Source organism: Pipra filicauda, unplaced genomic scaffold (assembly GCF_003945595.2).
Source record: "Pipra filicauda isolate LSUMZ 115617 unplaced genomic scaffold, ASM394559v2 scaffold23_size5868930_pilon, whole genome shotgun sequence".
NCBI lineage: Eukaryota > Metazoa > Chordata > Aves > Passeriformes > Pipridae > Pipra > Pipra filicauda.
The window spans coordinates 2,838,402-2,856,017 of NW_024104354.1; the positions used below are offsets into that span (position 1 = coordinate 2,838,402).

The window sequence follows — 17,616 nt, forward strand, 5'->3', positions numbered from 1 at the left end:
ATCTCTCCTTTAGGCTTTGTGTCAGAGTCACTATAGCACATCTCAAATGATGCCTATGTTTAGGCCATTAACTCTCCTAAACTTTTTTTGGAGCCGCTATTCTTAATGCTATCCATAAGAACTGAATGAGCAGGGTCTCTAATAACGAGGCCACCTATCAAAGCGCCTGGACGTAAATTCAGTGATTAATTTCTATAGTTTTACTTGAAACGTGACAACAATGACTGTTACAAGCTGAATGACATAAAAAGGCCCTTAATCATGGTAATGACTTGCATAGAGGAAACAGAGATGACAACTTTCAGATAGAGGCTGATAGATTCAGGTAGAATACAATAAACTGCTTTCCTGTTTTCACAGCTAAGTGTCTGGTTTTGTGTTCTTAAGCACAAGTTGGATTTAAATTGCTTGATGGCAAATGAAAAGCTACCTCTCAGTGATCTCCAGGGATGATTTCAGATTCAGATTTTTTTTTTTAATCATTCTAGAGTGTTTTGAGACTACTCCTTAAACACAAATTTGATGCTGAAGAGTGGACCTCTGGGAAGTTGTACTCAGTATTTACTTCTAAACCCATGCTTCCCGAAATACAAACTAATTGCTAGAGTTTCAAAGTTTGGCCTTGAAAACAATAATGACTTGGGTCTAGCTTCTGCATGATTCTAGCACCCAAACTCTGGATCAGTAGGTTGGTACAACATCTGCAGTTCGATGATGTGATTCATAGGAGCACGGTTTCTCTCAACCTCGTTACTTGCAAGTACTTAATTTTATTTGTCTATTTGGAGACAGGTGAAAATGTACACACGGTGCAAAGGAAAAATATTTTATTGTGAACATGGCATGTATGAAATGCGTCTCAGAATATACTGCTATATATCAAATGAGATAAAAAAAATCTCTGACATGAGATAAATGAACAGTGCTTGAGACCAATGAAGAACATGCACAAAGCTGTTCTAACAGCACAATTCTGATACCAATCACAATATATTATATAGCTTTTATGACAATGTTTAGAAAAAAATGCAAATATTGGACCTACTCCTGCATTATTGTACATCATCCAAATCTTCGATGAAGCTTGCAGGTGTGTGGAGGGAACAACGAGAGCAAACTGACATCCCATCTCAGGCAGCAGAAGGCAGAGATGGAGGTTACATCAAAAACAAAAGACAAAAATACTATTCTACAAAAGTAAAAAGGCAAATATTATCCCAAGGAATATTATTATTTGCACAAGAAATCTTAATTGCAGCATCCTGACTCCGTTAAAGCCAATGAGAGTATGCCATTGAGATCAGTGGAGCCTGAATTTCATACTGAAATTTAAAACATTCTTGCATTAGTGTAAACATCAGCAGAAAAAGTCAGCATCTGTACAAGTATTCAAGTGCTGTTTAAAAAAACAATAAAAAATAGACAATGCTAACCCAAAATGCCAGTACAAATCCAAAAGGCAGATAATTAAAAGAGGGGGTTTTTTTGCAAATGTACATTTTTGAAGTATTTAAAAACATCCATTTCTTAGTATTTGTATATCATTGTTAGGGAACAAATATATGAGAAAAAAATGAGTTATTTACAGTGATAAAGGAAGGGCACAGTGTTTGCTCAGATTTATTTGAAACCAGTATTTTTCCACTTTGGAGTCATGATATATACCTGCACACTCAAACATGTTTCAGAGTAGTGCTGAGAAATGGCTATACTTCATTGTTATGAAAGATAATCCTTCTGTGCAAGTATTTCAGTATGATTCCTCATGAGCCATTTACATCCATCCATATTTTGAGTTAAAAAACCCAATAAACCAACCTTTAAAATTTCTTGAAGAAATATTTTTTCCTTTGAAAACCCTGATGAGATTTTACAGTCATGCATTTGGAGATTCAGAGTCAACACAACTTTCCCATTTACTGTTAGAGTAGTGCCTGTCTTCAAACAGTTCTTTGCTAATTTTTGTGCGGATCTCAGGACTGGATAACAGCGCTTTTATCTGATTCAGCCTGGATAACAGGGCCTGCGTTTCTCTGCGTAAAGCTTCTTTTGCTAAGTCTGCTTCATGGCTCTTTCCTAGAGGAAAGGAACAATATAATACATTTTAAAACAACTAATTCATTTAGAATCATTAATGTATGGAAAGAGATCGAATCTGGTTTGGACAGTATTAAGTGCTCAGTTTTTGACCGTATTGAATTTTTATAAAAAGATACTTCATCAAAAAATATAATTTACATCAACAAATGCTACCAAAAAGTAAAGAACAGTACAGTGTCACATTTAGGAGAAATTCCTGTCATATTACATACTGTGTAATAGTATCTGCAATGAATATCTGTAGTGGTAATTTTTAGCTTGGGATTGACTGCTGTTGACTAGGAAACAGCACGTGCTCTCACATAGAGCAAGCAGCCCTGCGGCAGTGCCAAACCCTCAGGCGGAGGGCATCGCTTCCACTTATGACAAGGCCTTTTCCACAGCCATTCATGACAATCCAAAAGACAAACGCAAAAGGTTCAGTTTCTCTTCAAAAGCAAGGAAGGGATTCTTGGTATCAAGGGGAAGTGAAGACTGGAGCTGCCTGGTTCACCATTCTTGTCCTTTTTCCATTGTCCATCCCTCCCAGCATTCAACAGATTTTCAGCAGTGCAAGCACTTATTAAACCAGTAGACAGTGTCCTTCAATTCAGAACAAACTTTTGATAAGAGACTCACAAAGTAGAGTTCCTGTCACCCAGCACCACTTAGCAAATTTCAGCAGGGAGCTGGGACATGTTTTTGTAGTTATTCTTGGTGGGATATTTGCTCCCGGGCATTTTGCACAGTGCTCACTTGCTGTTATCCTTGTCGCTCTCATTCTTACTGCCACTTGCTGCGTCTTCAGTTTTCATGGGGCTTCCATCAGTCTCTCTGGTTTTGTTTTGCGTTTCTTCTAAATATTGCTGTACAGCCTTCAGCACCGCGTTCTCCACCAGCCTTTTGCTGAGGCTCACCAACTCTGCATCATCTGGCTCTGCTGCATGTTTTTCACCTATGCGTCACAACAGACAAGAGAAGGAATTCATTGCCATGGAAAGAGAGCAGCTGTGATTGTATCAGGAGCCTCTGTCTGAGCTGGATTTTAAGTTATTAGCTGCCTCTTCCTGATTGTAAAAAGTAATTTCCCCTCCCTCAAGCTCAGAAACAAAAGTGTTCCATAAAGATGTATACAGTATATCAGATCAAAAAGATTTCACTGCTTATCTGTACTGTAACACTCCATTTAAAGCCAACAGCTTAACACTATGAACACTCACTCAGAAAAGTGTGCAAATTTAATTTCTTTTGGCCAACGATTGTCTGTGACATATGGGTAAAGATGAAGAACGTGGCACAAAATAGATTTACACTTTAGTAGCATTTAGGTGCCTCCGTTTTGTGATTTTGCTTAACAAATCCAACATCTATCTATTTACTCACTGCTTGTAATTCAGGAGTTTCTCATGGGAAAAATTACTAAAATAATCTAAGCACAGGTTAGAAATATTTTTGCAAACAAAGCATAAAACTTAGAAAACCCATATATTCCCTCCCTGCCTCTCTTCTGTCTTCTAACTTAAAGCTCTGATATCTGAGGATTGCAAGTTCCAGCAGTCTATTCTTAGATATCTGCTGACAAAAGCAAGATGCTGGCATTTCCCTGCTTTGCTAAGACTTTGTATGAATAAATATTTACAACAAAACAACTACATACATAGTGAGGATTTGCATACATCGTGACATCTAGTTTGAAATGGTACTTTTCCATTAAACATTTTCCCAATAAACTATATAGCCTACTACAGAATCCTCCTTTCATGAAGAATGCATTCCATGAAAAATAAATTTTATTGCCCAGTTTCCACTGGCCATGCCATTTGCCACTTCACAGTCTCCTGCACTAGGTAAATAACTGTTTTCCTCCATTTATATGTAAGGTCATACTTTTAATGTCCTCTTCTGGAGTTCACATTCTGCAACCAGTAATAAGAGGCTGCTTAGTCCTACTCATCTGGTGAAAGAGATGTTATTTCATACTCTCAACACAAAGCTTTGTACTGTTCAATTACCTAAATTTGCCCTTTTTCATTTATGGAAATTTATTCAAGTTTGCCTGCACATATAGATTATAGTTATAGAATACTTTTATTAGTCATTCTAATGGATTGCAAAATCTGGGAGTGATTTCACTGATAAAACATAATTCATATGGGGATTCAACGAGGGAGAAGTAAACAAAACTCTTCACATTCAGAGGCAGCACCTTTATCAGCCGAGCTTTATAACATGAGCATCCCACTCTGGAACACCAAGACATACCAAACTCTTCCAGTTCTGGGACTCCACAGCACTGTTACTGCGGGGAAGGAAGAACTGCACTCTCCAGCTGAAGAATTAAGACTTTACCTTGGTAAAGCATTTCATTACATTTCAGAAAAAGTTTGGAAAAATTGCTCTAAAAATATTGAAAGGGTATCTATGTGGATAGTTTTGGCTAAAACCAAATTAAAAAATATATGAGAAAACATTAAAAGCAGACTTAGAATTTCCAAGAAGAAACATTTAGGCTAATATGCAAGTCCAACAGAGTCAGAGATACTATTCCCAAAACTAAACAGCTACATGCTCCATGTTCTCTGACTCACTGCTTACCATGTCACTACCTCTAAATCCTGTCTTTAAGTCTATCCTTTAACTTACAAAAACAAGGGACTTAATTCAGACTCTTATCTCTCAGAACATCCAAGATATATATGAGCAGCATCTCCTCTCAGCTTTTCTGAACTGATCCCACAAGCCCCTTTGAATGCAGCCCTTTGATTCCTAATTTCCTTTGCTTTTAGTAAAGATGCTCAAAAAATGTGTTGGAAGTCCCAGTCTATTTATTCACTAGAAAAAAAAATAATATTGTGGTTTTCAGCTGCAGAGTCTCTCATTTTTCAGAATTGCTCATGGGTCACAGAAATCGTTACTCACACAGCACTAATGATCAGTCCACGCAACTCAGAACAAAATCAATGGGAAATATGGTGCTCAGCCACTCTTACATTTGACCCTCTAGTATTTAATATGCAGAATATGACTAATCAGTCACAGAGGCCTCCAGATACCACAAAACAGTAGTGACTGTATTTACTCAGAATGCAATTTTACTTGTAGTACATCATGTATTATTCTTACAGTCTTAAAAAGGACAGAGTTCTTCTCTCATAAATACTTTCTGCAAAACAGTTCTCATTTACATACATATGTATAAAATACATATATCTACTGTTGCATTTATAATTTCAAAACAAATAGATAGCATGCTTGTAAGTAATTTCTCAAGCATCGAAAAAGATTACTTAAAATGAGCCTTTTAAAAGTAGAGTTTATATAGCTACAGAAGAATGATTTTGCATTTTTTTGTTCGTTTACTTTTAATACTTTGAGATATTCATGGCTCATCAACAGTCGAAGCTCAAGTCTGTAGCATCTCCTAAGTGAGCTCTGCACTCCCACTGGAAAGGCATACACAACATCTGACTGACATGCAAATGCATGCACATCCCTGCATGAAGATTGTCCTTGAATTTATCCATCTGGCCATCTTGGTGAACTGCCACATGGGGCTACATGATTCCCTGATGCTCTGTTTATATTCTCATAATCCTTAAATAGCAGTTGTGGGAGTGTCTGCGATGCTGTGGTTCACTGGCAAAGTAGCTGTATACTGTTGTACCATTCCTACTCATGACTTGATAAAAACAAACAGGTCACGTAATAAAAGTGAGTATTGATCATCTATATTTAACACACATATATGTCCTTTTATATCTCTCCCTCCATGATGCATCTGCTATTCGCCTGCTTCTTAGATGAATACAATTCCTTTGCAGCTGGTAAATGCTTCTTTGTGTGGACTGTCTTACATTATTTGATTTATCAGAATATCAGTGAAAATCATTGTAGATATGAATGTTTAAGATTTAAAAAAAAAGTTACAAAATTCAGACTTGGTCTGTTTGTAAACTCTGTTCTGAAAAGGGAACAGGCATACCACAGGACTGTATTTGCATCAATGCTGTGATACTTAATTCTGTGCCTAAGAATAAAAAACTTCCCTTGTCTTCTCATTCATGTGGCTCAGAATAAAAATGAAAAAACCCTTTCATTTTATCCCAGAATTCTCTTCTGTAATTTTCAAAATATAGAAACAAATTCATACCCTGTGAGTGTACCTCAGTGCACCCATGCTTAGCAGTGTTTTTTATTACTGAAACTGAAGCATACCCCTTGTCCTGAAATGACCACCATTTTTTTACAAAGGGAACTATCAACTGCACAGAATTATTCAAAAGGTGCTTTATGATCCTACAGCCAGATGCTAGCAGTTATGGACATGAACCAGATGCCTGCATTGAAATCCAAATTTGGATTCAAATTCACTGCTATATCTCTCTACTGGACTAGGTTTACTTTCCAAGTGTACACCCCCTTCCACTTTACAAGACCGTAATCTGAATTTTGAAACACTGAATTGGAACAAATCAGGTATCATGGTCCTGGCACAGCATTTTCATGGCCCTGACACAGCTTAGAGTGTATGTAGATATCTCAAATTTGAAGAGAGGTAGGACTGTTACTTGAATTCCTCTACTGTTTATATGACTAGTCCAGTTTTTTGTGACAGATTTAATTGAAAGAAGCTACAGTGAATCCCATTCATAGAAAAAGACAGTTTTACAACCTTTTACCATCTACACTCCAAGACAATGTTCTGCAATCCTTTCCTCATGGTCTCAACACCCTGGGTTTTGTTTTTCCTTCCAACAACCTTTATTGACAACAAAATAATGACAACATGGGGAAAATTATAAAGGAGACCCTTGGTATTTTGAATAGGTGACCAAGACTAGTAGGGAAATCTATACTCTGGCAGCAGAGGTTCTGGTCTGCACCTTGGGGAGGGCTGTGGAAACAGACATGGCTCCATCTACCTTTTAGTTTATTAGTTTTCTAACACAGTTTTTACAAACTCTAGAAACAAAAAAACCCACATGGGACTCAGGCAATTTTCCAAAAACTAAACATTAAGAAATTCTTTCTGAATGCTGGAAAACTTCATCTTTCTACTTACGCAGTACCTCATAACAACACCAAGGTGAGCCAAGTTGCTGTTGCATATAGACAAAGCTTTCACCACAAGATTCCCTTTCTATAGTGACTCCTCAGTGGCTGCAACTCATAATAATACCTCACTATAATTGACTATTAACCCCCCTGTACAGAAGCAAAACTGTGTGTGCAGTACAACAGGACTGGAAGGAAGGCAAGAACTATGCTAACTACTGATGTAGTAAGAAACCTTCAGCAGAAGACTTGCAATTATTTCTGCACATGGTAGGGTTGGAGAAAACAAAGGAAAGATAATGAAACAAATGTCAGACAGATTTCAGCATGTAAATTCATACACTTTCCAATCTCAATGGTTATGCCTTTATCACGGTTCCCTATCTCTGTGTTAGAAGGAAAGTCTAAGACTGAAGACATCATTTATACTCATAGTGCCCAGGCAGATGCAGACTACTGCAAGGCTTCTGTGCCCAGCTGCAGCCTGTGGAAACATCTAGTTTTTGTGACACTGATTCAAAATTAAATTAAACCTCATTGACTTCTGTGGGAACTGGATGAAGTTCCCACGCCTGCATACTGAACTGCAATGTCCTATGCATCAGACCAATGTGTTGAACACTTTCTTTACTGAGGACTTTCAGAAAAATTTGGCAGGCCATATATATTAACAGAACTACAGCATTAGAAAAATACCATCCACCTTCATCCTGCAAAGACAGAGAGTCCACAGTCCATAATAAATTGAATAACAAGCTATAATCAGGCACCAGACCATTCGCTTCCCATCCTTGCAATAGGCTGCAGATGAGCCAGCATGGCTGGCCATGATTCAAGATCATGGTTTGAAAGTAACGAACACAAACATGAGCATGTGCCCATATCTAATCAACACAATAAGTACAGACAGGAAAGTCACATCTCTGAACGTTTCCTTGTTAATTAAGAAAGACTTGCATGAAATATGTCTAAAGTGGCCACTTAAGGAATTGACACAAATAAGGAACGGAGAGGAAGTGTGAAATTATAATCTCATTATGACATGATGGTTATGATATATCTGTTGCTGGATGCTACCACCTGATGTGGGAAATTTAACAAACTTCTTTAGGTTTACCTATATTGAAAATACAGGATTGTCTAACAAGGCAATTCAGGCAACACCAATCTGTCCTTCGTGCTGAACACATGGGTTTCTAGTTTGCTGGAAAAAGTTTTTATTTAATTTGGCCCACCATGCAATAAACATGATAAAATTAGGAATTTCTAGTAAAGAGGAAATTAAGGGTGTTGCAGCTATTCGGGGACAACGATGCTCTTGCCAGATTCAGTGATGACAGTAGGGAATACCTGCAGCTCCCTTCAAGCTGGAGACTTGGCAAACGTGGCAAAAGTTTGTTTTGTTTCACACAAAACCCTCTGAAGATCAGTGATCTAAAATTTCTGACCAACTCTAATGGCAGAAATGGGATGTGATCTACTAAACCTATTCTTCCTTCTGCAAGCACTGGAGGATGTGATGCCACAGGCATGAGCCTTCGGAATGAACAAAATAAAAAAGGTAATGTAAGACTCTAGTCCTGGCATACAGAGAGTTCTGTTAAATATCTTGGTTTTATTTTCCTATTTAAAGGCACCTGCTGACAGAGAAATATCCTGATTCCTTTAATGTAGTTTAATGCTTAAACTTAATGAATTTATAAGAAGTCTAGTGTAACATGCAGCAAAGATAACATAATGGCAGAAGGAAAGAAGGTGGCTTAAGAAGCTGTGAGTTTCACTCGATTTTCTCACCAATATTCAGGTAGAAAAAACAGCCCAAGTTACAAAAGCGGTTTTACATAACCACAGTAACATCCACTGTGCAAAGTGACAACGGGAGAACCAAAAGATTGAGGCAGATCTTGATAGGAAACATCAAGGCAACATTATTCATCCCTCTTCCCCATTCACAGTGCTGCCTGGTGCTACTAGCTCAAGAGAACAGGTAATAGGGCCGCTTGGGTCAGCAGTGTTATCAAGGAGAGCAGAAGAGCTCCTCCTCCCTCCAGGATGCAGCCAAGGGGCAAGCCTTCTGCTGTTTTCAGAGCCTGAGAGAGAGACTAGGTTTCTCAGTTTCCCAGGGAAAAGCTGTATTCCAGAACAGGACAGACTCGGCAGTCCCTCACCTTCAATAGTCCTGCAGAAATAATACTGAGAATGTAACACACTAGGGCAGACTGTGCAAGTTGCTTCCCCATCAGCCTTGGTCACTACTGACCACAGACAGAGCCCGATGGTCTTGAAGGAAAAAAATCACCCTGCTAGGTCACCAAGCCGAGGGAGGTGTAGGCCCAAAAAATGCAGCGGCTAACCAAAATATGATATACAAAGATTTTAATTGTCATAGTCCAAATCTTTTGCCAAAACCTCAAAGTTCCTGCTTATGGACCAGTCGACCATGAAAATCAAACGTTTACTTGTAAGCATGACAAGGGAAGTCTTTTAATAAACATTCGCCTCCTGTTACCGTTTCCTATCCCGTCTCTGTGATCTTCAGTTTTAAATCTTTAGGATTCATTTGTTACTATACAGCTATTTTGGCTGAGACTTCTTCACGCTGCTGTCAATTACACTAAAAAAAGCAACCTTTTTTTGGACTAAGACAGATTGTCAAAAACAAGTGTTAATAAGTGAATCTTAACAAGCTGATCCCGCATTGTTGCTCCTTCCGAGCTCAGAAGACAACTCCATGCAAACTCATGCTATCAGACAGTCTCTCACATAGTACATGTCTTTCCTTGGGGAAAGCAATTTTGAATGTATTTGTAAATTACGGAAAGAAAAGTCAACTTTTAATCAACATGCGTTTTCATTTCATTATTTCAGTTACACTAACATGAGTGAAAGACAGCTGCATAGTCCTTGAGCTGCAAAAGGAAAATGAAATCTTGTCAAAAAAAAGATTAAGTATAACTGCACTTCAAGAGGATGTCCAACAGTGTCCATAAAATACTGTAATAATTTTAATTTAATAATTTTAAATACTGTATATTTTTAACAGAAAAATGTCACTTTCAAGGTGCTTTTAACATCTCTCTAACCATACTTAATTAGATCCTGAACCTAATGGAAGAAGGTCAGAGTCACCTTTTTTGGTATGAACATCTCACATAGGTTTGAACTTGCAGCATAACTGCATCTCAGGGCTGCCAAAATAGATGGGTCTAATCCTTTTCCCCCAGAATCTTCCTCTTGAAGAAATTGAACCCACTTCATAAGCTTCTTGGGTAAACCATGAAATTATGTATTTTTGAACATGTGAGTAATATTGTTGCTGTCTTTCATTGCATGGATCAAATCTACAGATTTGGACTGAATTTATTAACAGCTTTGGGAAGACTGATATAACACCCTTAAGTCAATTTGAATGGCATTTTAAAAAACCCCCATTAAGTACTTATCATAGCATTTCCTATCTGAATCCCCTTTATCCGTTATATATTTTGCCTTAATAATAATGGCCAGTCTTCGCGAGCGAAGATTTTTGGGAAAGGTCATTAACCCTTCCAGCCTGCGCAGTGGATTTTTAGGTGAGACACAGCGTGCGCTGAACTGAGCCCACCCTTTAGTCCTGAGGTTCATCTTCAAAGCTTTTGTTTGTCACATAACCTTCACTTTAAAGGTGTTTTTTTTAAAAAAGTGGGAATTTGATATAAGTTTTCACTTTGATTTTGTGAGATGTAGCTGTATAACATAACCTTCACTTTAAAGGTCCACTTTGATTTTGTGAGATGTAGCTGTATAAATGTCCTACCACACATATGTTTGTAAATATGAAATTTATTTTTGATACTTGGAGAGATTAGAAGTTTAGACCTTTGTTTAAATGCTCTGTCTCTGAACCCATAAAATTACTGCTCCTGCTCTTCTTCAGGACAACTCTTCAGGACACTCTTCCTCAACTTTCATCTCTCTCTAAAAGCCCACTGCTTACAAGAACAGTGAATCACAGAATCATAGAATGGTTTGGTTTGGAAGGGACCTTAAAGACCATGTAGTTCCAACTCCCCTGCCATGGGCAGGGAGAACCTTCCACTAGACCATTCTGCTCAAAGTCCCATTCAATTTGGCATTGAACAATTCCAGTGATGGGGATCCACAGCTTCTCTGAGCAACCTCACCACCCTCTTTCAGTTTAAAGCCATTACTCCTTGTCCTATCACCATATGCCGTTGCAAGAAGTCCCTCTTGATGTCCAAAGAAAAGTATTCCAAAGGCAAGATAAGCAACAAATTTGGACACATTTTTGTTTGGTCATAATAAATTGCTCTGAGCCATGGGGTTTTTGGTCACCTCAGCCATATTAAATCAGAATAGCTGTAGATAAAGAGTTAAGAATGTTGAAGGTATGACTACAGTTCGCTTAATCTAATTCACAGGAATCTAAAAATTGCTATAGTGTAACAAAATCTGTGGATGAAAAAACCCTTAAACATTACCATGCCATAAAACTAAATTTAATGCAATTGATCCTTCACATGAAATAAGTAGACTTTATAATCTACTGCAAGAAAAAACTGAAATAATATGAGGGGACAATACTAATTTTTTCCCATCCTGTGTTTTTTATGTATAGCGCAAATATCCTCATTTGCTCAACAAGTACCTAGTTAGTAATCAAAATTAATGTTATGCTTGAGTCTCCTTCACCAGCAGAAATCAAGAATACTTTCTTAAACCAGTGGGCTTTACTTTCACATCCTTCCTATGCTAAATATCAAATAGTTATAAAAGCATTTTCTTTGTTGAAACAACATAAAGCTCCTTAAAATTAACCATTTCTCTACCTATTAGCAACACTTCTTTAGTGAAAGTAAATCCCTACAGCTCTTACACTGAATTCTATCAAAAGAGTAACTCCCCCTCCCTCTCTTTCCCTGTATTTCTACTTCCTCAAACTCAGTGAGTCAGACTGTTCTAGCAACACTTCAATGAAATCAATCCAGAAAAATATGTCTGCTGTGCCAAAAACTGAACTAATCATCACAACTTTTACCAACTTACACATAATGGATTGCTCATTACCATGCCTTAAAATTGATGGTTCTCTTCTTTTTACACTCCTTTTCCCATTCGTAAAATTTTATCTCTACCGATATAGTAGAGACAATTCCAATCCTTTCTCTTCAGCATCCCAATAACTCTAAATCTGTCCTATTAACATGAGTGGAAAACTGCTTATTTATGTCAACTAGTCTTCTGGGCCTTTGTTTCTATCAGGCTAAACAGGTCTAATTTGGAGTTTCATAGTTGTTTCTTCGTGCTCTTATTTTAAATCAGTATTTTTCTCAGTCTTTCTCCAACACAAGAGTAAAAGAATAAAGGATGGATATTCATACCATAACCAGTTTTTCCATTTCTTTTCACCACATTCAGAACAAGCTGTGTAATCAAAAGCAAGTATTTTAATTTGCTTTGTCTTTATGTTTTCCATACAGAAAAGTTCTCCCACTTCTATGTCTGGCTAGAGGGGGCCAAGAAAAGTTCATTAAAGATGAGGAGAAGGAAAGAAATGGGCAATGGTTGCTCTCAAGAGCCAATTATATCATTCATAATTTTGAGATTTCCTGAGACGGGTAAGCACATACATTTGCATGGCACCATGCAATGTGTTTTGAACTCCAAGAATGCAGGTATAGCTACACATTGAGGGTCACATCCTGTTATCGTGTGGGTGTCAGAAGCAGGAACCTACAGCAGCTGAGAATTAGCCTGTCCTTATAGCCCGAGTGCAGCACCATGTTGATCCAGATATTCTGCTGCTGATGTAGAAGCTTATACTGGGACAGATCTTACCAAAAACATATCATGTTTTTATCTAAAGTCTAATCCTGTAATCTTTTCTTATTTTATGCCTTCTATAGAGACCACGGCTAAAAAAAAGGACTAAGGGAATGATAAGGATCTCTTAAAGCAAAATGATGATTTAAAGCGGTCAACATAAAGTAACATTTATTTCATTACATCAGATGATCAACAATGCTTCACAACACAAAAACACTACACCAAATTTCATTTTAACAGAGAAAGGTAATCTCAGACTTTAGAAGGGGGTTCAATCACTAGAACTCACATAGTCATAGGTTATATTTTATAGAACTACAAGAATAAAGTCTTCATTTTATGCTGGAAAAATGTCTTACATTGTATTAATGAGGCATATGTGAAAAGTAAAAGGCGAGCTGAGAGAAGAGAAGAAGAAAGGAAAACCTTTTTGATTGCATTAGGTCATACTGGATGGTAATGGATTTTTAAGACAGCAAAAAATGTTCATTTTTGAATGACTGTCCTCAGCCACAGCAAGTGCTGTAGAAAACATGGCTGATACTCAATATGTTTTTGCTCAATCCTTGTGCTTTGTACTAAAGTGAAAAATTGAATAAAGTGTAACTTAAAAAATTATTGCTAGGATGTGAAACAGAATAACACAATAATGGACCATGGCATAAGACAATTCTCTTAGCAAAAGGATACAAGCTCTCTAGTGAGTGAATGCCTGAGGATTTAAACTCGCATAAAACTTAGCAAATGCCCAGATCAAGTTCACCTGAGACTGGCAGATATTCAAAGGGATTAAGCCACCAGCAGAAATGATAAAGTTAATGGTGGATTTTGAGATCTGGGCACTGGGATCCAGAGGAAATACCTAATAAGGAGTGAATTTTCTCTACACCAATTTAGGACAGCAATACCCAAGGTTCATGAGAATAACAGGCAGAGTCAACAGCCTGATAGAAGTTCAGCTGGGTATGCCAATATCAGAATTATGAGCCTAAAAGCACTGACTATTGTACAAGTTTGGCAGTGCCAAATTCATCAGTGGTACGGTGTATTTCTAGCTACTCAAGGCTTGAAGACACTCTGTAGCCAAATGTTTATCAATTTAAGGTCTCTAAATTCTAAACAATCTTTGTGGCATCCAGTCAATTTTCCTTGTAAGATAGGATAATTTCCAACCTCTTTCTCTGTAGATTTATAGAATGGTTAAGGTTGGAAGAGACCTTAAAGATCATCTAGTTCCAGCCCTTCTGCCATGGGCAGGGACATCATGCTAACTTCCATAGCATATGGAATATACCCCAAACCCCAAACTCCTCCAAATCCTAATCTCTTCCATCAGTTTTCCACTTTAGGTTTATGGAAACAGAATCTCTCAAATTTTAGGAATGGCAAAATGACTTGGTATGAAACGTTATTAAACTTTCATTAATCAGCTGCTGAACAAGGTGCCAGTAGCCTTACTACGATACTTTTCAAGTTATCTTATTTTCCACTTCGTCTATAATAATTTCACAAATAATAACAGACCAGTGTCATCTAAAGGACAATCCTTCACTGGATCAAGGACCTGTTGTTTGTCTTGCTTTCTCTGTTTGTCTGCCTTAATCTGAAAATCTTGGTCACAACATTGCAAAATGTAGACTCTGCAGCCCAGCATCTGCCACTTGACAGGAAGCTTTCCCTGAAATATATACAAAATGTTCTCTCTTGTTCTTATTTTACATGATGCAATAGAAGTAGTCCCATGCTATCCTAACAGTTGCTTAATCATGTTAACCAGTTCCTCCTCCTGCCTTCTGGCTTTGTATCTTTTTTTTCAAAACTAGATAGGTCCTAATCTCAGAACTCCCCAAGATGTAGCTCCACAGTTCCCCAGAAATTTTCTGGAACTGCAGCCTGGGCTCCTACTTTACATTTGAAGCACTACGTTTTTTTGGAAACGCAACACTTCCTCGAAGCACCTTCCTCCTTTGCTCCAGGATTACGCCTCTTGAGTTTCCAGGACAAGAGTTACACTGATCTTCCCAGTGCAGGTGTAGTCAGCACTGTATGTGTGCCATTCCTGCTAAATGATTGTAGGTCTGGTTGCACATGATCCTGCTGAAGGGGTAAAAGATACAGATTTTGTTGGGGTTTTTTTTCCTTCCCAGAGGGAAAGTTTTTGCATAGATGAAAGCTGTTTTCACCCCTTTTTCAAAGAGGACTGAATACAGCTTCCTGATTATTCCAGGTCAGTACAGAAATGTCAAAATTGAGAGTATGATTATTAGTTCAGATTTTAGTTTCTAAAGACCTTTAGTGAACCAAAGAACTCATCTTCTCTTTCTTAATTATATGGTATCTTTAATGAAGGCTGTGCAGACCAATTTTATAATTAAAAAAAAAAATAATTAATATTTTAATGGCTTCTGGAATCAAGATTAAAACATGCCTGCCTGATCCAGGAAGACCACTTTCCATTAGCAAACGAAGCACTCAATTAGCTAGCATTTAGCATCACAAATCAGACAGTATAAAGGGAAAAAAGCACATTTAAAACCTCAGGTAGACAACTACTACGTTTTGTTGTATAACACTTTCCTACTCCCAAGTGTGACTATTCTATTTTTGTAATAGATGTTTTTTTCCATATGCTACAATTTCTACAACGAGAGTGGTTCCACTCTAAACTCACAGGGATTAGGTTGCAGTATGACTTGTCATATAGCAATACAATAGGTCAAAGCAAATGAATTTCTAAATTGCAGGAGTAGCTGTTCATACATAGTAACAAAAGGATGGTATTTCATATTTAGCATGTCACACTTCTTATTTGGCTGTAATACGGGTTTGCTCATGTATCATTTTTGAGCAGAGAAGGAAAACTCAGTTTGGGTTCTATGTTGACATTAGACAAAACATCTGTCCTCACGGTAACATGAAAAGCACCTCTGAAACCTGGTGTTTCATTCAGAGGTACCAGCCTATGCTTACATAGGTGAGTTCTACAATGCTAGTACTTGCTCTTTGGCTCTAAGGCCAATTAGCACAGAGCAATTCAGGTCCTATCCAGCTCTGCTAGCCTCTGAAATGCCACGGCTGCATCCAAACTGCCTGCTGGAAAAGCATTTGGGTTGGTGCTAACTTTTAACCAGTGCCCAGGAGTTTCTGCAGCATTTACATTTTTGCCAGGGCCAGAACTATGCCAGGGTGATGGTATGGGCAAGGCAGTCCCAGTGTCCAGGTGCATCCCCAGACACCAGAGTACACCAGAGTCCAAGGCACCTGGAGTGATCTGCAGAATTGGGCTGTATCTGTAAATAGCAAAGCTGAGAAGTACATTGAGCCAAATCCTGCATTCATGGAACAGTTACTTCTCTGGATTTCTCCTGGCAGAGGTTTTTGAATTGTAACTCCAAAGCAGTCCAGCACAAATGAAAACAGAAGTATGAACTAAGAACAGTTTCAGAGAGTAATGCAGCAGTAGCTAGAGTAACACATGTGCCAGAGGACAGGATTTGGCTCCTGACTCCCGTAAGGCTGTGGGAACAACAGAATTTTCATTTCCTCTTCCACTACAATGAGATCTTACTGCTGTAATTATGATTTAACCTGTAGAAGTAAAGAAATGGAAAGGCAAAACTTATAACTCTAAATATTTAGACTTTCCAATGCTTTCTACTTTTCAGGGTAGGCCTTAAAACACTTCAGAAAATCATGCTGCTTGCTCCTTCTACTGTTTGGTGAGCAACAAGTGGCACAGTTTGTATAGTGAGTTGAGAGGCACTGTGCAGAGTATACATGAAACTCAGTAAACTGAGAAAGGAGCATGCAATAATGAATGAAAGAAATAGTACTAATGGGTTTTCCATAATACAGAATAAAGTATTTGGATGATGTTCACTGGGAATACAGGGCAGCTTTTAATATTATCTGACAGCAATGACCTGTCATTTACCCTTTGAAAAATCAATAAAAACATAATACTGTAGCCTTTGCCTTATTCAACAGTATGCCAGGGGTAAGCAAGCAGTGCTCCCTCTGAGAACCCAGCCCTCCTTTCGCTGTGGCAATGGTGTTACTAAAATAACCTTTAAATCATGTTAACAGCTTAAAAGACAGAATATCTCATATCTAGGTGTATACAGGCTGGATAACAAGCATATTTTCCACTAATGAGCAATAGTGTTTAACCTGCATACTTAGAGAAGTATAAGAAATCTAACTTTCTCTTCTTAAGTGGAACATCTGCATACAAGACACTCAGGAAGTTACCCTCTTCAGTTCACCCAAGACATGTTTATGTATATTTACTTTCTCTTTTGGCCTTTATTCTCCCTTTCAAACCCAAAAAGGATATGGGATGGCAGCAGACACACTGCTTAAGCAACCTAGTATAAACGCAGAAGATTTAAAATGATCCTACTTTCCTCCCAGGCTCACTTGTGCTTGAAGAAATCATGCTGGGCAGTCTCTTGCAAGAGCCATGGGAGTAGACTACCAGTTTGATTTTTAATGCCCAGGGCTGCCCGAACAGCATTTTACCCAGGATCCTTCCCTTGCTATGTATGTACTTAGAAAGAGGATTCCAGATGGAGTTGGCAATTTGTTGGCTTGCCATCTGAACCGATATTTCTGATATTATTTATAGAAGGTCTGCTTTTAAATGGGCTAGCTGAT

At 38.0% G+C, this 17,616-nt stretch overlaps 1 protein-coding gene across 1 annotated transcript in view; it reads right to left on the reverse strand.

Annotated features, from left to right (window-relative positions):
• Positions 1 to 750: 750 nt before the first annotated feature.
• Positions 751 to 17,616, reverse strand: part of AKAP7 (A-kinase anchoring protein 7) — an 84,769-nt gene continuing 67,903 nt past the window's right edge. Inside the window, exon 8 of the mRNA XM_027751701.2 lies at positions 751 to 3,034. Coding sequence (XP_027607502.1) covers positions 2,832 to 3,034 — 203 coding nt within the window. The 3' untranslated portion in view covers positions 751 to 2,831. The remainder of the gene's footprint in view (positions 3,035 to 17,616) is intronic.